Source organism: Papio anubis, chromosome 2, assembly GCF_008728515.1.
Source record: "Papio anubis isolate 15944 chromosome 2, Panubis1.0, whole genome shotgun sequence".
Classification (NCBI taxonomy): Eukaryota; Metazoa; Chordata; class Mammalia; order Primates; family Cercopithecidae; genus Papio; species Papio anubis.
In genome coordinates this window covers 170,320,859-170,342,066 of record NC_044977.1, presented here as the reverse complement: position 1 = coordinate 170,342,066, position 21,208 = coordinate 170,320,859, and the positions used below count along the sequence as shown (strand labels likewise).

Here is a 21,208-nt window from a genome sequence, read left to right as displayed (position 1 = left end):
TACATTACATTTGTGTCCTCCTTTTAAATTTACAGGCATTTTCCAATTCCTTTTGTCCTCAACATAACCCTGAGAGGGCAGGAATTGTGATTTATCTTTACAAATGAGGCCTGGAGAGTTAAAGGAACTTGTCCATGATCCCCAAACTACTACACTGAGACCCAAAGCCATCTGGAATGATGCCCAGACCAGGAGCCTTTCCCCCATACCTGGGATTGGACTTGTTCTTTAAAATATTTCCCAAATGACAGGGTCAAAGGTTTGATGTATAGCTCTTCCTCTCCTCCTGTGAGGGGGAAGAGGAAAAGAAGGGGAAACTCCACTTTTACCCCTAAGAGATCCACAACCTCACTGCCCTCCTAGCATGGGGTGCAGACCACCTGGGGGGACAGCCATTTGCATTGATTCAGCTGTGCTTCCAGATGCCACAGACGGAGCTGTGAGAAGGCTCAAGTGGGGACAGGGTGGGGCGAGGGGCTCAGCCCCATCCCATGAACTCCAGTCATACCCAGCACCCCACAATACCAAATAAACTTCATAAAAATAATTGCTTGCTACCTTAACACAACTTCAAGACACATCCCCAAGCTATGCCCCCCTCTTACATGGCAACTTCTTAGGAAATCTGGCGCATCCACTGATTCTGCATCTAGTCACGTTTGCTCAATGCCAGGTGAGAAGATGGATGTGTCCTTCTCTGAAGGTCTTCCCAGTTTTAATGGTCTCAGGCTAGGGTATGTAATAACGTAACACTCAGGGGTCTGACCTTTTAAAATGAACCAAGAGAATTTCTAATGAAGGTTCCCCAACCCACAGCCCCCAACCCAGTTAGTCATGGCTTCCTTGGGCTGCCCATGAAGCACCTGCCGAAGTATTAACAGATGAGCCCTGTTACATCTCATCATCTGATACATCAGTCTGCATGACACTCTGCTACCCGTCCTCCTGAGACAGCCACAGAGAAGAAAAACTAAGGAAGACAGTTTGAAAAGGCCACAGACCCCTCTCCTCTGAAAAGGTTGATGATGAGCTGTGAGGGGAAGCATGTTTTGATTCAGTGCACAGGTTGGATAAACAATGACTCCCCAGGTCTATGTGGAAAGATTTTTCATGGAGTAATTTTTACAGACGCCCCTTCAGTGCTGTAGTTTCGATACAGAGAAAGGAAACGCAAGGGGACAAAGGTGTGTGGTCAGGGCAAGCGCGCTGGAGTTCTACAAGAAGGAGTTCAGGTGTTCTCTCTGGCACTGGTCTAGCCTTGTGACCTTGAATACTGAGACAGGAAAGTGTTGGGTAGGTGCAAAAACAAAAGCAATTAGAAGTAATGGCAAAAACAGCAATTGCTTTTGCATCAACCTAATAGCAATGATCCCACTCAAAGAGGTGCCACCAAAGGGTGAGCCTCCCAAGCAGGCCTTCTCCACACTGCAGCAGGGCTGCCTTTCTCACACCAGATCACTGCCTGAAGACTTTCCAGGGCTCCCCATTTTTCATGGGATAAAGCCCAAGTTCCACAGCAATTATTTCAAGACCATTCACCATCTGGCCTGAAACTGCATTTGCAGTGTCATTCATAGTCACTTCCTGCCCCGCTCCTACAATCACATACCGTTTGCTCTTTTGGTGCTTCTGAGCCATGCTTTTCATCCCCTGCCTGGAAAAAAATCCCAGCTCATTTTTCCAAAGCCAAACTCAAGTATCACCATTGGGTTCCCTCATACAGGTGTAATTAATCACAGTCTCTTCAGTGCCTTCAAATACATCTTTTATCCCTCTTGTTCAGCTCTTCTGTCCCTGAGTTACAGGTTGGTTCTTCACCTAAGCCTTGCAGGAGTGGGCTCCATGAGTAATTCATCTTGAATGATCTAAAGCCTGAGTTGGTGTCCCATGATGGGGTTAATGGGACAGCCCTATACCAGATCCTTGGGTTGATGGATTCCTCTTCAGCCTCCAGGCTTGTTTTTAGAAACTCGTCTTCCACCCACAAAGGAATCTACTGCTTGTAGGTTCTCTTCTCTTTGCTCCCAACCAAAAATAGCTCTTGTGTCTCCTTTTCATTCTATTCACTAGATCACATTTACATCAACTTACATCTTTTCCATTAGCGATCTGCATTTTAAGATTGATCAAGTCCATAGCCAAAGCTTAATATGGCAGCCGTGAGTGGATTTTGCACCTGTGAAGTATCTGTGAACTCTCTGAAAATATATACCAAATCACTTGCCCATTTCAAGGGGAGGGGCAAGTGATATAATTAAATGGAAATGAAATTTTTCATTACATTTCTTGAGGAGAGCACACTCCCTAATAGCTGAGATCACTCAGCTAAAGAATGAAGCTTTAAAGGAGAATTTGAAGGGAGTGAGGGACATGGAGCAGGATTTTAGCTTGTCCCTGGAGCCATTTCATATACACGGCGCCTACTTTATTGCAGCTTAAAGACCCAGGTCTTCTCAAGAGAGGCTTAACATGCCCTGAGAGCAAAAAGCAATGCAAGGTAAGGAGACTGTGTTCTTCTGTGTGGCCGCCCCAGCCTATGAGACATGTATCTTCTTAGATGTCAGGTAGGGCAGGGAAAGGCCCCTCAGTAGTCTCCAAGCATCTCTCCACCGTCCTCTGTCCACTGAACATGCCTGCACTCTCTTCCACGTGACAGCTTCTCAGATATTTGAAGACCACTGTCTACCCCTCATGTGACTCTTCCCTTTTCTAGGTTTCCTTCAATGTTTCCGTAAGATATGTTTTCCATCGGCCAGGATATTGTACATGAGACATCCCTCTTAAAATGTAGCAGCCCACGTGTGGTCTGACCAATGTCCTACAGGCTCGCTTTTTCTTTCTTTCTCTCTTTCTTTCTTTCTTTCTTTCTTCTTTCTTTCTTTCTTCTTTCTTTCTTTTTCTCTTTCTTTCTTTCTTCTTTCTTTCTTTTTCTTTCTCTTTCTTTCTTTCTTCCTTCTTTTTATCTTTTCTTTCTTTCTTTCCTTTTTTTTTGAGACAAGGTCTCACTATGTTGCCCAGGCTGGTGTCAAACTCCTGGGCTCAAGCAGTCTTCCCACCTTGGCCTCCCAAGTAGCTAAGAGTATCAAGTGCATGCCACAGTGCCCAGCTACAGGCTATATTTCTGTCCATGCCGCCCAAGATGCTGTTAGAGTAATTAGCAGCAGCCACAGTTCACAGTGTGGCATGGAGCCCAAGGCCTTCCAAAGTCCCTGGACCTATTTACTAAGTGTTGATAATAATTCCATTTACTTTTCAGTTTCAGAGGATTCAATAATAACTTTACCATCATTTGTATTTTTAAAATACAAACACATTTTATGTGTTTGAGAGATGAACGCCTGCTTTTCTACTCTTCCAATGAGTGGAATGAGCTTTATTTAAGGGACACAGCACTGGGCTGAGAACGGGTAGAACTGGCAGAGGAAGGCTCCACCTGTATGATTCTCAGCACCACCCCTTGGCACATGGCATCTGTGACTTTTATTTTTAGCTGTTCCTTCCCAACCAGCTTATAAAATGGATTGTAAATTCCTTGAGGGCAGAGAGCCTCCAATCTTAACCTGTCTGCATCCGCGGTGTTTATCCCAGTGTTAAATGCTCCTATCACATTCTTCACAAGTCTTGTTTCTACCTCCTAAATGTCACTTAAACACCTAGCCCTCTCACCATCTCCACCACCTCCACTCAAACTCCAGCACCTTTTTCTCTCTTCTGGACCTTCCGTGGCCTGACCAGTCTGCCCTCCACCCATGAGCTGCTGGAAAGCTTTAAAAACACACATTGGGTCACATCACACCCCTGCTTAAAACCTTCGTAATGTAAAGGCACCACCCAGTTTTTCTGTATGAAGCTCATTCCTTTCAGAGTAGTCCATGGGCCTTAGGAGCACAAGGATGAGAACAAAGAGTTAAATCATAACCTGGGGAGAAGTCTATTTAAAAGAAGGGCCGAAAGGCCTGGGGTCACCTCCACTCAAAATCCTCCCCAAATAAGCCCAAGTAGAAATAACCTTACCTTCTCTCATGGCCCCAGTCCACTCTGAAGAGACATGTAGGGTGAAACCTGTATACATGTTTGCACTTATTTGGTGCAATTCTCTCCCTCTGTTAGTTTAGAAGCTGCTTGTGGACAGGCCACAGTGTTGTCTTTGAATAAAACCTAGGCCATTGCCTGAACAGAGTAGCCTCAACCAAGGCCTCGCGATAACCAAACAAATGAATGACCCATGTCAAAGGAATATTCTCCACTTGGGTAGCACTTGCCTAGAAGACTAAATGGAATGGCGTTTCCCTTCCCCTGGTGCTGAACTGTTGAAGTGGTTAAAGGACCATCGACTTTGAAGGGCCGTGGTACACCGACCCACACTGGATGTAATTGAAAACACTTCCCTGACCAGAGAGAAATAGGGCATGCTTTAATGAATGACACACAAGTGCTAGGTATCAATCCTTCATTAGCATAGCCACCCCGTTCTAACCCATCAAGTCCTTGACCCTTCCTCCTCCCTGACCTACAAAGCCCTTCGCTGTGCTTGTTTCCTTCCTGGCAAGTAAAGAAACTCAGCTTGTTTTACTTTTAAGTTCTTTTGGACTTTGTTTTCTCCTTTGATCCCATGATTTGCTGGTGAGCTCCGGGCCTCTGCTATGGCTGTGAAAAGCACCATCTTGGGATTCCCCTCCTCAGTACAGAGCACTTTACCAACACTCACCACATAGGATAGGAGACCAGGAAGGGAGGCCCAGGGACACCTGCCTTCTCTGAGGGATTGTTAGAAGCTTTACTGGAATTACATTGAAAACTCTAGAGCTCACTGAAGGAAAATGGTACTAAATACTACTAAATACTAAATAATACCAAAGTACTACAGTAAAAGTAACACTAGTATACTATTAATATTATTAGTAATACTATTTCTGTTATATAGTAATAGTAACACTAAAATACTAAAGTACTAAATTATACTATGGCTAAAGGAAAATAGTACTAAAAAGAAAACATTAATACCAAATGTTGTGGTGATAACACTTTTTAAAGTCTCAATAAGAATTAAGATTTTTTTCCCTGTTCCTAGATGCTTTCTGCCCCACACACAATAATTGCCTGTAGTTCATATGCCTTTTCAATTGGAATTTTGAAAATGAAGATATTTTTAACTGATGATATCATAAAGACATAACTGGGATTTTATAGCTTTGCCTTCTAGACAATAAAAAGCATACAAAACTATGCTGACATGTTTGTATTAATGTTGTATCTTAATATTATCAGTCAGGATTCTTTTGGTTGCAAGTGACAGAAACCTAAGTCAAACCAGCTTATTGTAAAAAGGGTAATATTTTACTGAGAGCATCCAAGGAAGGACTGAGTAGCCAAATCCCTGGAGGGGCAGAAGAGGACACGGCTGGGCCTCAGGAGGAGCTGAGAGGCACCACAGCTTTCTCCTTCCACTTCAGGCTCTCTGTGAATGTCAGATGGATCCTCTCTGTCACCTTCAAATGGACTTTTTCCAGGTGGCTGAGAGATATGGTCTCAGTTTTAGAGTTTTAACTTCTGATAAATTCTGTCCCTAGAGAGGAACTAGATAAAATCTCTCTGTCTCTCCCTCACTCCCTCCCTTTCTTTCATCCTGAAAAATCATCTTATTAGTCCACTTCAAGTCTTGAGCCACTTTGGCCAGAGGTGGGGCACTATGGTGGGGCACAGTCCAAGCCAAGTTCCTGCACCTCTTTAGAATATTCAGGAGTGGTAGGCAGCTTCTGTGGGTTGGGAGGGGTAGGTTAATGGCAGCGCAGTTTCTAAGAGGAGCAACAGGGTCAGGACCCGCAATGCTGTAGATACGACCTGTGCTGTCACCTAAGGCATCTCAGAACCTGGTGCCTCTCACTCAAAACGCTGCTGGACAGGTGAATAAGGATGGGACAAAGGGCTTGTGGTAGAGATCCTTGACGAGCTAATCTGAGGCAAGAATGCATTTTCCTAGCAGTGAATACTCATCCCCTGCATCAGATGCCAATTTGGCAGCTTACACTTTGCTATGTCAACTTCATTCATCTTATTTTATTTAGTTGTTCAACATATATTGTTGAGTACCTGTTATGTATCTGACATTCTGCTCAGTGTAGAAGATATAAACATGAGAAAGGCAGTCTCTGCCATAAAGAGATTACAGTTGGTGGGAAAGGCAGCCATGTAAACATGTAATTTCCACAGAATGGGACAAGAAGTATGATCGAGGTTTGAAGTCATTGCTGCAGCATTAGATGTGGAGACAGAGCATGAATGGCTATGTATAAATCTGTGTTGAAAACATAATCCACACACTTCCTCTGCCTCCTCCTTCTTCTTCTCCAACCAGTTATTTAACAAGATTGTTCCTCCCTTTCATGTGCACAGTGCACTGTAGATTACCCAGCACTTCCACTCACATCATCTTCAAACCTCAGAAATACCAGCCTTGTGAAATAAGCAGAACAAGTATCAGTTCCTCATCTTATACTGGAGAAATCGTGTTTCCAGTGCTTTGAAATTACTTCTGATCCCACAGCTTGTAGTATATTACAATGTTGGACCTCAAGCCCATACCTCAGGCTTCAGTGCTATTCCTAAGCCAACGTGCTACCACCATCTACCACTGGCCAGAGAACACACTCCAGAAAAAGAAACCTAATCCTAATCTGTCTCCAGCAATATGCTGAAGGGCTGTGACCCAGGTTCATCACCGGCCAGTGTCCATCTGTGTCATCCGTCTGTGTGCAGCCTTCCTCGGCATTCTTCCCTGGGTCAGGGCACCTCTGGTCACTGACGCGCACCAGGCCTCCATCCCCAGCCTGAGGGCCAAGTCTCTCTGTTGCTCTTGGATCTCATTAAGGTAGTGGTGAGCGGCGGAGTTCAGTTCTGATGAGGAGAAGTCATAAATGGGCAGATGAGAATATGGATTCAGTTCTCTCGGGCAGTGTGTCTATGACTTTAAAGTGCACATGAATCACCTGGGGGTCTTGTCCAAATGCAGATTCTGACCAAGAGGGTGCCTAAATTTTCTATTTCTCACAAGCTCTCAGGCAATCCCGAGACTGCTGGCCCACAGACCACACCTGGAGAAGCAAGATCTAGATTAAAGATGCTAATACATCTTAGCCACTCTTGGGATAAACAGCAAATCAGTGGGCTGGTAGCTTTCTTAAAAAGCCGAGATGGAAAAATTTGACCTTAAAAAAAAAATTTATTTTTAAAACATGTTTATAGAAGGAACCCTGAGATGAAAATTAAGAGGTCTTACAAATTTACACATATCATATAGCCCACCTATGCTTCAATGTCCCCAGTTCTGAGTTGAGAGTAACAAATATTGCTTCAAAGTAATTAATGCATATGATACTGTTTGGAACAAAACCATTATGGAAAATGCAGATTGTAATCTGTGATTTTTTTTTGTATTTTTTCTTTGTAGGAGATGTCAGTGAAAAAAGGGATCCAGAATGATTACTAACCTATGACTCCCAACAGTATGACAGGTATCTTTTTTTTTTTTTTTAACATTTTCTTTGTTGTCTTCATTTTTGTTCCACCTAAAGTGAAATTATAGGTTCTTAAAGATTAACTTGCGAGTTTCAGCAACCATTATTTCCAAACCAATAAGTGTTATTAAATCCTGTGAATACATCCCTACAAACGTACTTCCATGTTCTTCTGACGTTATAAGATGCATCCTCCCCAGAAAGGTGATGGAGAGGAAATGACTATTCATTTTTAGCCATCCTTTAGCCATTGAACACTGTTTGCTATTGTCTTTTCTTTTTTTTTTTTTTTTTTTCTGAGACAGGGTCTTGCTCTGACACCCAGGCTGGAGTGCAGTGGTGCACTCATGGCTTACTGCAGCCCCAGCCTCCCAGGGCTCAAGTGATCCTCCCACTTCAGCCTCCCAAAGTGCTTGGATTTACAGTGAGCCACTGCACACAGTGTATGTTTACTTCTTACAGTCATTCCAATTCATATAATAAATGGCTCTACATACTTTGTGACCACAGAAAGTGTATATTTTCAAAAGTTGGCTGTTTATTCCATTCAGCAGTAGAGTCAGAATGGAATATGATTAGGTCATGTAAGGTATAAGTCAGTTACAAAACTCTTAGCAAGGGTCAAAGGAGAGACAGAATGATCTTGGAGGAATACAAGGTTGCAATAGTGCAAATTCTTTGTGCAATTTATAGAGCGATGGTTGTACACTCAAAGGTGTGAGGGAACAGGCCGATAACACCAGTGATGGCAAAGGTTGGGTAAAAGGAAAAACCAAGCTGGAGAGCTCTAGTTCTTTCTAGAAGGAAGCCATCTCCCACTCTAAGCAATCACTGACAAGAAGGAATGGAGCCCCATGTGTCCACAGATTTCAAATTTGCAAGAGAAGTTGGAAATTCAGATTTTAAATGAAATAACCTAAATGTTAGATGTTAGCAAATAACTTATAAAAATCTTATAGACGTATGGCTCAGCCGAAATATGTCTGCTAACTAGAATCAAGCCATGAGCTGTCAGTTTATGACCTCAGCTACATACCTTCCAGCCTAGCAGCAAGCCCACCACTGTCCTTTTTGTTACCATGGCAGCAGGGCAGGTCCCCATAGACCTCTGTGTGTCGAGGATGTAGCCTGACCTTTGGTGATCTATTCATGTCATCACCCAGTGATGAACTAAACATGCAGGATGGATTGCTCCAAGAACTTACTATCCAGTAGACCTGAGAAACTGAAGCAACTGGAAGTTGCCACTCAGCCTTCTGAAAGTTTTGAAGCCTCCCAAAGACCATAAACTTTATCTCTCCCAGCATCTTTGCCCAGCCTCTCTACCCACCCATACTGGAGCTCCTGATACAGCAAAAAGATGGGGTGCCTGGGCAAACCACAATGATTCATGCCTGTAGGAGGTGAGGGCATCGGAATCACATATCTTATTTCACATCAACAGGCACCAAAATGCACCCACTCCGACATCCATTCCACAGCCAGGTAGATCAAATTCTCCGCCACTAAAATCGCACTCCTTATGTCATAAACAAACACATTCAACCTTAGCTACAGCCTCAATGTTTCTGTTGGGATGAATGGGAATCGCAGTCAGAAGGAGTGATGGCCTAAGTCTTCGCAAGCACACACAGGTGTGAGCACACAGATACCAGACAGCAGATAGCCACACTGCAAACTGGAGGGACAGTATTCCTTTCTGATAAAGGACAGTGTGAGAGCAGGTGCTATAAGGATGGCTCTCTACTCCATGATAATTTGCCCACCTGAAAAAGTGTCCAAAGGTTTAGACTCAAAGAACATACCCCAAGACATATGAAATGGCAAAACATGGTATAAAAGTAGGTAATAAAATGGTCTTCGCCTGCTGTGGGGATTAGTTCTAGGTACAGCGCAGTTCATCTAGGCTGAGTGACCATTCATTCCAGCCCCTCTGGATCAGCCCCTCTGGCAATTTTTGTTGTTGTTGTAAAGGGCCAGTGAATAAATATTTCTGGCTTTGCAGCCCATACAGTGTCTGTCATAATTACTCAATTCTGCCATTGTAGCATGAAAAGCCATAGACTATATATAAATAAATAGGCTTGGCTGTGGTTTACTAGAAATGTATAAAACAGGCAGCAGGTCAGCTTTGGCCCATAGTTTGTGGACCCTTGTTCTAGAGTCCAGGGTGGTCCAGGCAGTTCCCTTCTAGCTGCAAACCATCTCATTACTGAGCAGAACCCCCAAGGCTGAGTGAGCTTGAGAGCTGAGCTAGGAATCTAGGCCCACTTGCAGACAGCTCTAGGGTAAGCCAGCTTTTCAGCCCGTCTTCTGGAAGCCGGGATGCTTTCCTCGCAGACTGAGCCAGAACCCCAGCTGCCTCCTAGTGGAGGAGGGAGTTTTCACTTCCAGCATTTGCTTCATAGTGGAGAAACTAATTGTAGCTCTATTTCAAAAGATACATACTCCAGACACACATACATGTGTCTGAAGTATATGTGTGTGTGTGTATATATATATATATGTACAGTTTATGTTAGTGGGCTCAGATGAGAAAATCATTACTTTAAATGCCCTTGTTTGTGTTTGAGATAAAACAATGTTCTTTTCCCTCTTCCCATTGCAGTAGGCTTAGGGTACATGTTTTAAGAAACCCAAAGGGAGACCATAATGAAGTTATAAGCTGTCAGAACTAAGTGCTTGATCTAGGAGCATACTTCAAAGGCCACATATGTATATTTTTTCCTTTGAAAAGCATAGTAGGTAATATTACTGCTATTCAACACAGGAAATCAATTAAACCCTTATGAAAAGAAAACCATTTTTTAAAAGATCAGTAGTTAATATTGAATCTATTTTCCTAAAACAGAACAGGTCAGCATTTTCAGATGAAGAAGGCATATTTTTGTAGGCTCTTTCAACCACAGTGCTTATTAAATTTATGTACTTTGCACTAACTCGAATGAATAATTGTTTATTTTTTGAGGTTACTTAATATCAGCTACAGTAGAGTCAGATTTTGCCAAAATTTTCTCACTGTTTTACGCCACCTAATTTGAAATTAGGACTATATGAAATCATTCATCGAAAAATACAATTCCTTCCAACCTCAGCAGAAACAAGAAAAAAAAAAAACAATTCTTAAAGAAGGAAGTAAGAAAGTACCTTAATAGAGTATTTTATCAGTCTGGAATTAAGCATCACTTCCTAGATAATATGAGGGAAATTCTGCTGACATTGATGACAATATAATGAGCTCTATTCTGAATAAAACCATGATCCACAGCATAGGGAAATTTGTTCTAAGATATGAGTAGCTAAAATGTTAAATACCAAAGTTAGAGGCTTTTGGCCTTGACAGAACAGGAAACCAAGAATTCAAACTGTGCTGGAAGAGGCAGAAACAAGGACCTATTATGTTTGCGCTGAACCTGGCTGTATGAAATTGGGATATGGCATAAAGCTGGCAAAGTATTTGATGTTTTCATTGAAACTGGGCCTCCAGTAATTTAAAGTCACTCTATTATGACGCCTTTCATGTGAATAATATATTACCCATTCAGTTTTTTAACTTGGACTTCTTTGTGACTTGCTTGTTTGTTTAACTTCCCTCCTGTGGGAAGGTATTTTCTTTGTCAAGGCATTATTCTTGAGTATCCCTCAGTAGCAGGGAAGGGATATGTGCCAAGATAGATGGGAGCTTTCAGATGTTACCCCAATATTTTCCGCCACGTGATCTTTGTACTGTTTCTTGTGAGCTTGCTTTGGATGGGGCTCATTAGTTAAGCAAAATTGAGAACAACATGGGTTTTTTAAAATTTCCCTTATTACTACTGAGGTTGGGCAATTTTTACACATTTATTTGCCACTCGCATTTCTGCATCTGTAACTTGCTTGTTCATAGTTATTGTCCATTTGCCCACTGTAGTTTTTGTCTTTTTCTCATTAATTGTAGAACCTGTTTATGTGTTATGGATATATGAGCTCTATTTTGGATTAAACCACGATCAACAGCATAGGGGAATTTATGCTAAGATGTGAATATGCTAAATGTTAAATATCAAAGTTAGAGTCTTCTTCTGCTAAGTTAACTAAGCAAGTCACTTCATCTCCCTAGATCTTGAATCCCTTACCTATTAAATGAGAAAGTGAAAGCAGTTCATCCCTAGTTCCCCTTCCACTTCTAAAATTTGAATATTTATAAATCACATGTTCATAAAGTAAGGCATACATACACTGATGGTTGAGTATAAAGAAAAAGTGAATACTGAGGCAATGCATTTTGTGTTTTGAGACTGTCCTACTGAACAAGTTTTTCAGAGTCAGACAAAACATTTAAGTTGGGAAAACTCAGCATTTTATTGTGAAGCCCATATCATTTCTCAAAGGTGAAATTGTGAAGCCCATGCCATTTTTCAAAGGTAGACCTTCAGGTGTCCCTTAGGTTTTTTCAACTGCTTCTTAATGGCCATTTCTTCCTTCAGAAATAGAGTCACAGTGGTGCATATGTCCTACAACCTACATAGAATGGCTCTCCATGGTTTCAAAAGGTTACTGACTGGAAAATAATGAAACCATTCAAAAATAACTAATGTTAACAGTGTGCATATTGTTAACATTTTCTGTTGTCAATAAACACGCTTCCTCAAAAGGATTTTGTTCATGGCCACTTAGTAATTCATCATATGGTGATATAGTCCCTGATTGTTAGGCTATTAACATAATATTGTTATAAATAATATATGATGAATACATATTTATTACATATATATTGACATGATGAATATATAATGAACTGCCTTGTACATAATTTTGCATCTTTCTGATAATTTCCTCAGGATAAACTCTACTATATTAAAAGAAATGATAGGTCAAAGGGACTGAACGGCTTTAAAAACTTTTTCTGTTTTCAAATTTTAGCCAGATTATTGGACCAATTGAGACATCCAACAGCAGTTCAGCCTCCGTTTAAGCATATACCCTCCAAATGTAGAAATTTTCGGTACAGTTAGCCTATTTGTTTTTGAGGAGGGAATTTATTAGGCAAAATTGTATCAAGCCTTTCAAAACTTTATATTTTTCTTCTTGATTATAAATTTGACTGTATACCACACACACACACACACACACACACACACACACACATTGATTGGTGACTCAAACTTCACCTTTTATAATGTAACCTGTTTGTTTAACTTTTCTGTTGTGGTATTTGTCTTTTTCTTAACGATTTAGATATTAGGGAATTAATTCATTTTCTATCATAAACAGTGTATATATTTTTCTCAATTTAATACATATCTCTTCTTTTTGTTTATGGCAATATTTAACCTTTTTAAATTTTTCTTCCTTTGAAATAATTTTATACTTACAGGAAAGTTGCAAAATTAATACAAAGAATTCCAAGCCATCTTTTACCCTAAGTCTTAAAATGTTAACATTTTATCACATTTGTTTTAATCTTCTTTCTCTATCTCTATCTAATTTTTATTTCAAACCATTTACAAATAAACTGTAAATATGGTTCCATAGCATTTTTGGACATACGAAAGTTTTTAGTTTATATATAGTGAGTTCTACTGAGGTACTATTTGTGATTTATTTCTTTGTTGTCAAGCTTAGTAATATCTTCTGTTGAGTACTGAGGGACAGACCTCAATGGGCTCTTTGGAATGTGTTAGCACTTTTATTTCAACATGTAGTTCTTTTTCATTAGATGCAGGAATGACTTGCTGAAGGCTGAAGATTTTTCTCTCTCATACTTACCTTTAACTCTTGCATTCTTACCTTTGTGCACCAAATACTCACACAAAGTGGTGAGCCTCTGAGGCAAGGGAGGGGCAAACCTGATTGGTGGAGGTCCTTCTGTCCCTTCTCCCAAAGTCAGAACAGCCAATCGCCAGGCCTTTGGGCTGGTTACAGGTGTAGAGGAAGTAATAACAGAAGCCAAAGGAGAGCAGCAATGCAGAGTGCCACCACGACCCTCGGCTCCCCTTCCCACAGTGCTATAGAGCTGGGAGGCTTTAGATGGATGGGCACACTCCTGGCATAGCCATTCTGAAGGGAAATCTGGAGGTTTATTGCACTTTCTCCTGAATTCCTGTCTCCCCAGATGTGATCAAAAATAAAACGTGGCCTTGGATTCCATACAACCATCTATACACATTACGGATGTTGCCATGAATAGTTTGGCAGAAAGAAAAATAGCCCAAATAGCTAGCTCTACTGTTGGCTAAGCTTTGATTTTATTTCTTGGGTATTTAACCACACAATGTGATGAGGGCCTTTTTGCTCCTCGCTCTGCATGCTGTCACTTCTAAAATAAATAAAAATCTCACTGTCAGTAGGCTAGAAAGGAAGCATCCGTCTTCCCCCAAATTCCTTGAGGGCAGAAGGGAGGCCATTACACACATCACACTGAAAGTCTTTAAATTCATGCTCAGACGTCCCTCCCACAGATCCATGCCTCACAGGAACTGCTGAAACGTCACATCCTCTTCTCCCTCTCTCTCCAGAGGCTAAAACCCTGATGAGTCTGCCGTACACACTGCCTCCCCTCCCCACTGCAGTCAGAAATCTGGGCCCTCCTCTCCCCTCCCTCTTCTCCCCACTACTGCCTCCACCTTCGAGATTGTGAGCCTCTTCTCTCCACTTCCTCGATACGTATTTCCTTTTAAAACCCCACTCAGCAAAATAAACAGATCTTCCTTGGGACCCCGCTTACCTCGGAAAGCAAAGGAAGGGAAAACCATAAATATTTGTCATCTTACTTCTGTCACACATAAATTGGTAGAGGAGAAAATCACTCCTCGGCATCCATCCAGACTAGGGAAGAGAGGAGACCAGCACCTCAGTTCACGAGTTTCTCCCGTTTCTACCATAATAAGGGGCAAATCAAAAGACCACCAGGAAGAACTTCTGTACTGCTAACACATCACCTTTTTCTTTAAAAGAAGAGCAAATGCTCCTTTTTTCCTCATGAAACAGAAGGAACGGTAACTCTTCATGCGGTGTGACTGGGTAAAAGATGCCCTGTAGGCTACCTGAAGAAGGACTGGTCCTCCTGTGTTCTGACTGTCTCTGTCCTCATCCTTCCTCTTTAACTTCCTGAACTTCTCTTGGAAGAGAAACTTACTACAGAAAAGTAGGGAGCTTCTGAAAGAGACCAGATTAACAAAATCTCACCAAATCCAGTCAGACTGGCGAAAACCTTCCCTCAAATCTCCCAGCAACTCTTAAACAATTACTTCTAGAACAACTTCAGTTTCCAAATTTGAGCTGCAGCTAGGTAATCAGGAAGTTGAAATGTCAAAAGGACAAGACTTTGCAGAGAGGAGAAGATGGAAGCAGAAGAGTGAAAAAAAAAATTCTTTCTCAGCAACTCCTGTATTCTTCCTAGAAGGCACCCTTTACAAAGCTGGCTTCTTCTAGTACTCCAAACCCAAGCCACACCCAACCCCATTCCACCTCCACTCCCACCACCACCACAATCACCATCACACCAACCTCCACTACGATTATTGCCCCCCACATCATCATCCCCATTATCCCCACCATCACCATTCTGATAAACTCATCTCAGTCTCCTGCAGGCCCTGCTGTAACCAAGTGCTGCCCAGCACATCTCTCCCTGATTTTTTTTTCCCTAGCAGTCACAAATAACAACTGTAACTTAACAGGGTTCTATTATGTGGGGATGTATCTTCCTCTCTCTTCTCCTAAATGCCACTAAAGTCCACAGCAGTTGCACGTATTTAGGTGCAAATCCCTTAAAAAGAAAACAATTTTCCCAACAAGAATTTGGTTTCTAATGACTGTATGGTGTTATTTTGTTTGCAGTGAGCCAAGAGTCATTTTTATATGGCACCACAACCTGCCACCATTGCCATCTGAAAAGTCCCAGGCGCTTGTTTTATCCATCTTTGCTTTTCTTTCAAGTCTTAGCTATGATGACATTCTCGCTCTGGAATTTGGCTGTGTTGTAAAAAGAAACTAGTGTGGAACGCCAGTTCCCCAAGCCTGCAGAGTGCAGATGCTTTCTTGTCTTGGTACTATAACTGAACTGAGTCATTTTCTCTAAGCCATAGTTCACACATTAGCAGGCTGAAGCCAATGTGGTGAAGTGTCTTGCCCAGGGCCACCACAGCAAACTGTTGAGTATTTGGACCATCAGTTCCCAAAGACTGGGGAACTGTGGGTTAAATGACTTCAAACGGTGATTATGTTTCTTTTCTTTTTTTTTTTTTTTTTTTTTTTTTAACCTTGACTGAAGTTATTTGTCTTTATCGTGGTGCGTTTGCAAGGAAGATGTATTAAGCATTCCTTCTTCTCCTTTTTAGTAAGCTGAGACCAAATTAATAAAATCTCAGCAAATTTAGTCAGATTAGCAAAAACCTCCCTCAAAACTCCTAGAGATTCAGACAATTGCTTCTAGAACTTCAGTTTCCAAAATGACAGCCAGGTGACCAGATATTTGATCCCTCTCTTTGGAAGAGGACCTAACTTTGTCCTGCTCAAACTTGGCTGCGTGTTAGAATCCCTCTGGGAGCTTTCTTTTTGAGACAGGGTCTCACTCTGTGGCCCAGGCTGAAGTGTGGTGGCATGATTTCGGCTCACTGCAACCTCCACCTTCCAGGCTCATGTGATTCTCCCATCTCAGCCTCCAGAGTAGCTGGGATTAGAGGAACTCACCACTACACCCAGCTAATTTTTATATTTTTTGTAGAGATGGGGTCTTGCCATGTTGCCCAGGATTGTCTCGAACTCCTGGGCTCAACTGATCCATCCCCCTCAGCCTCCCAAAGTGCTGGGATTACAGGCATGAGCCACCACACCTGGCCACTCTGAGAGCTTTTTAAAGTCCTGATGTCCATGCCATCCTAGACCAGTTTAATAGTAATCCCCAGGTGAGGGCCCAAGACTCAGCATTCTTTTAAAACTGTCCAGGTAATTCTAAAGTACAACCCAGTGGGACACAGTGGTTCTCAACTCTGTTGCCTATTACAGGTCAACTGAGGGGATCTGTTAAAAAATACCAGTGTCTGTGCTCCACCCCTAGAGATTCCAATAAATCGGTCTAAGGTGAAACCTCTGGTAGCTTTGTTTTTTTAACTCAAGTGATTCTACTATGCATCCAGTGTTAAGAAATGAGCTGTTGTTCTCAAACTTGGTGGTGGGATCAGAATCACTGGGAAATTTAGTTTAAAAGGAAAAAAAGTTCTAGCCAACCATCTTACCTAGTGACAAGTGCCTTGGCTTTTCTTGTGCCTACTCAACTCTCCAGGTGATTCTGATGCACACAGAAGTTTGAGAATCACTGATGCAGAGGGTTCCCCCCCTCCCCAGAAAATGTTAGTTTGGCCATCTGAGTACCTAGAAAAGAAATCTAAAATATTACCCTTTAATCTAGGCCTAACCTGACCTAGGGTGGGCAAATTGAATTGTAATTAGTGATGCTCTACTCCCGATGACGGTGTAGGTGTCTATTGTTACTTTTGCCCACAAATGACAGACTCATGGTTCCTGTAACCATGCATTTGACCAGTGAACATCAGCATCTTCACTTATCCAAATGACTCATCGGAACAGCAAACTCTCCAGCTCAAATGATCACAAAGTCCTTCGGGCCTGCACTCCAAGGCCAGCATTTGTCATTCAAGAAATGGAACAGTCATGAGGAAACTTGTTTCTCTGTCCCACAAATGATTTTATAGGCATCGAGCTTAGTATCCTATTTTTTTTGTTTTTGTTTTTGTTTTTGTTTTTTTTGAGACAGGGTCTCATACTCTGTCACCCAGGCTTGAGTGCAGTGGTGTGATCACGGCTCACTGCCATGGAGATAGTGAGCCTCCTCCTCCCAAGGAGACCTCCCAAGCTCAGTTAATCCTCCCACCTTAGCCTTGTGAGTAGCTGGAACCACTGGCACACACCACCACACTCAGCTAAATTTTTTTTTATTATTTTTTGCAGAGACAGGGTCTCACCATGTTGACCACGATGGTCTTAAACTCCTGGGCTCAAGCAATCTGCCCACCTTGGCCTCTCAAAGTACTGGAATTACAGGCATGAGCCACCATGCCTGAGCTTAGAATGCTATTCTATGCTGCTTTAATGTATTGTTTTTAGATGTGTGGTGCCTTTGGTTATGGGAGGAGGTATTTATTTACTTATTATTTTTAATTTTTTAAATAAATGAAAGGACTTCCATTTTGGGATCTGAAGAGAATATAGCACTCTGGTGAGCAGTCCCCATAGGGTTATTGTTCTCAGCCTGATCTACATGTTTAAGTCACATGGGGAAATCTTAAAAATCCCAATGCTGAAAATGCTGAACTTTTCTCAAAGGATTGTGGTGAGGATGTAAGATTTATAGAAATCACTGAACATAGAGTCTGGAGCACTGGGACACAACATACAACAGCCATTATGAGGGGGTACCTGGCACATAGTAGATACTCACTAACTTAATTTATTGTGGACAAAACAGCCAACAGAATTATGATCCTACAATGGAAAAAAAAAACAGATGTAAATGAGTGTTTGTACTTTTTTAAGAAGTTTGTTTTGCAGCTAAGCTTAAATGTCTATAACTTTGCTTAGCCCATTCCCATAATTCATGTCTTCTCACCAGTGTCACACTCAAATTCAGCACCCTTGCTAGAATTTTCCAATTTTCCGTACAGCTAAGGACTTTTCTTTTTATAAAAAAATAAGAGAGAGACAAAAAATTTCTTTGTTATTCTTTATTACTTTACAGAAAGACTTTTTTTTTTTTTTTTTTTTTTTTGAGACGGAGTCTTGCTCTGTCGCCCAGGCTGGAGTGCGGTGGCGTAATCTCGGCTCACTGCAAGCTCTGCCTCCTGGGTTCACGCCATTCTCCTGCTTCAGCCTCCCGAGTAGCTGGGATTACAGGTACCTGCCAACATGCCCGGCTAATTTTTTTGTATTTTTTAGTAGAGATGGGGTTTCTCCATGTTAGCCAGGATGGTCTCGATCTCCTGAACTCGTGATCCGCCCACCTCGACCTCCCAGCGTGCTGGGACTGCAGGCATGAGCCACCGTGTCCGGCCAGAAAAGATATTTTTAATGAAGCTGTAATCTAAACATAAGATTTGAAGCAAACAATTCAGGCAAAAGGAAGTAGATAGTTTTTCATACAATCTCTTCCTTTCTGCAATCCCTGATAAAATAAGCATCTTTAAACATTTGTTGCTATGATTATTATTGTTGCTTAATTTTTTAACAGGCATCAGTTCCTAGGCCAGCCAAGGCAAGGGACCACACCACACAGTATTTTCCTGAATGCCCAGCATCCTGCAGGATGTAGGACTTAACATGATGCAATCACATCATGTAGGAAGTCACAGCAGAAAATGGGAGGGGAAACATACCTTCCCACTACTGCCAATAAAAAAGTGTGTAAAAGCACTGGCTTCCCATAATTCAATTTCGTTTTACTTGCACAGTGTCAAATTGTGATTTTCAACATTTTTTTTTTTTTTTTTTGCCAAGATCCTCTTGTTATTTTATTGCAACACACACCTCCCTTGAACCCTGTGCTTTCAAACATTTTACCTGCCAAACCGCTTTTATGAAGTAATGGCATTCACTGACCGGTTTTTAATCACCAAAGATGTATTTGGTTACTAATCTGATGTTTTCAATGAGCAGGATGAAATAATCAATGTTCCTACGCTATATATATGTATAGAAAAATTTCTATATCTTTTTCAAAAATCTGAAGGCATTTTTCATGGAAGTGTCATAGACTGCCTCATATTTTTTACAACTTCCCTTGGGCCTTTTCAGACTTTTTAAATGGCTCATAGTTTCCTCTGACACTGCTTTTATAGACCTCAGGTTAGAGACATTTGAATAAGAAAATTCTGAATATTCTTGTACCCCAATTTTCTCACCTCTAAGTAGGAATTACATTCTTATATTGTTTAAATATTATATTAATGTCTTATAATTATTATATTTATTATTTTAATATTATAAGTGTGTAATTCCTACTTAGGGTTGAGAAAATTGGGGTACAAGGACTATAGAACCATAAAAGAAGCCATCAGAATACCAATTATTGCTGGCATTACCTTTAATCAAAAAAGTCTTTCAGTATTATTATAAAATCGTTCTTCAAAGATGTCTATATAAATGAACATAAAATAGCCTATCAAACTCAGTAATGCATAATGAAAATATTCATGAGAATTTTAATCTTTTAACACCATGCTCTACATTAGATTAAGAAATTATTGGGATAAATCAGAACATTCGTAAATTCTTTAAGTTTCTCAACAGAAAATTCTAATACAATTTAACGTTTTTTGGGCATCTCAGATATTACATACTAAGCATATAAACATGACTGAGCAATAGTTCTTGCCTTTGAGAAGCTCATAGTCAAGAGATCACAGTTTGTAAACACAGCAATTCATATTTTTAACATCTGACAAGACTCATGGAAGTTTAGCATTGGAAGGAATCTTAGAGACCATCTAGTTCAATGCCATGAAATTACAGGTGGAGAAACGAAGCCTATTAACTTAAAGTAATAAATGTGTGGCCCTGCAGTAGTGCATCACACAGACAGTTCGGTTGTTTGCCTTCACACTTCTCACACCTTAAGCTTCCATTGACTCTGATTGGATTTTTTAAATACTGAATGATACAAAAGTATCATTTAGAATTGTAGAGCATCTATTAGCAAAATAATGCTCTCCGCTGCAATAAATGAATCCCAAATCTCAGTGACTTCGTACAACAGAATTTTATTTCTAACTCATGTTAAGTCTAGTACCACATGTTCTTGGTTGGCAGGTGACACTTGTCAGGGTCATTTATGGACCCAGGTTCTTTCCTTCTTACATCTCCATCTACCTCTAGGACTTCAGAATTTTCTCCACTAAACAGAAGAGAGAGAAAGACAATGAAACAAAACATGTAAGAGGTGTTTCACAGGCAAGGCCTGGAAATAGTGCCCAATGCCTTCATTCATTCTATTGGCTAGACCTCAGTCACATGGCCATGTCTCACTGCAAGGGAGCTGGAAAATGCAGTCTAGCTGTGTGCCCAGGAAGTAAGGAGTGCACAGGTTTTGATGATGAGTCTGTGTCACAAAGGGCTATACAAATGCATAATAACATTATGGAGCTCAGTTCAGAAAGGACTTGATCTTTATAGTGAAGTCACCTTTTTGTTTAAAAAGTGTCTGTTTCAGTCCTCTGACCCTCTTCCAGGTATTATCAACATTTCTAGACAGGGCTAGGATGGTCTGTTTTACCCACCTTTCCTGGTTGCTGTTGGAGTTGGCATGGAGTAGTGAAAAGAAAACAGACTTTGGAGTCATGTGTCCTTGTGTTCAAATCCCCAGTTTTCCACTAAGTAACGTTGTGACTTGGGGCAAGTTGCGTAAGCCTCCATTTTCTCCTTGTAAAATGGGGACAGATAGCATCCTAGAGTTGCGGTGTGACTTAATTAAATCATTTAGTAAACACTTATTGAGAGCTTACTACATGTCAAGTCCTATGGTACACTCTGGGGAAATAGCAGAGATTATTTTTTTAAAGGCACAGAGCCTAGATTAATAAATGATGTATATACAGTTATTGTCATGAGAAAGCACACTCAATACATGTTAGTACTCTTGCTTTTTTGGCCCTCTATAGCTAAGCTGTGAAGATAGGTTCATCCCTAGAAATTCTAGATAG

The 21,208-nt window shown here is 41.1% G+C and overlaps 1 protein-coding gene across 13 annotated transcripts in view; it reads left to right on the top strand.

The window, feature by feature from the left end:
- Nucleotides 1-21,208, top strand: part of THRB (thyroid hormone receptor beta) — a 365,609-nt gene that overhangs the window by 253,189 nt on the left and 91,212 nt on the right. For 11 of the 13 annotated variants that reach the window (XM_017955962.2, XM_017955956.3, XM_017955963.2 and 8 more), the window contains one exon: nt 7,448-7,511. The exons of the other annotated variants lie outside the window; for them this stretch is intronic. In XM_017955962.2, the coding sequence (XP_017811451.1) occupies nt 7,490-7,511 (22 nt within the window). In that variant the 5' untranslated portion in view covers nt 7,448-7,489. The remainder of the gene's footprint in view (nt 1-7,447; nt 7,512-21,208) is intronic. 13 annotated transcript variants of the gene reach the window in all.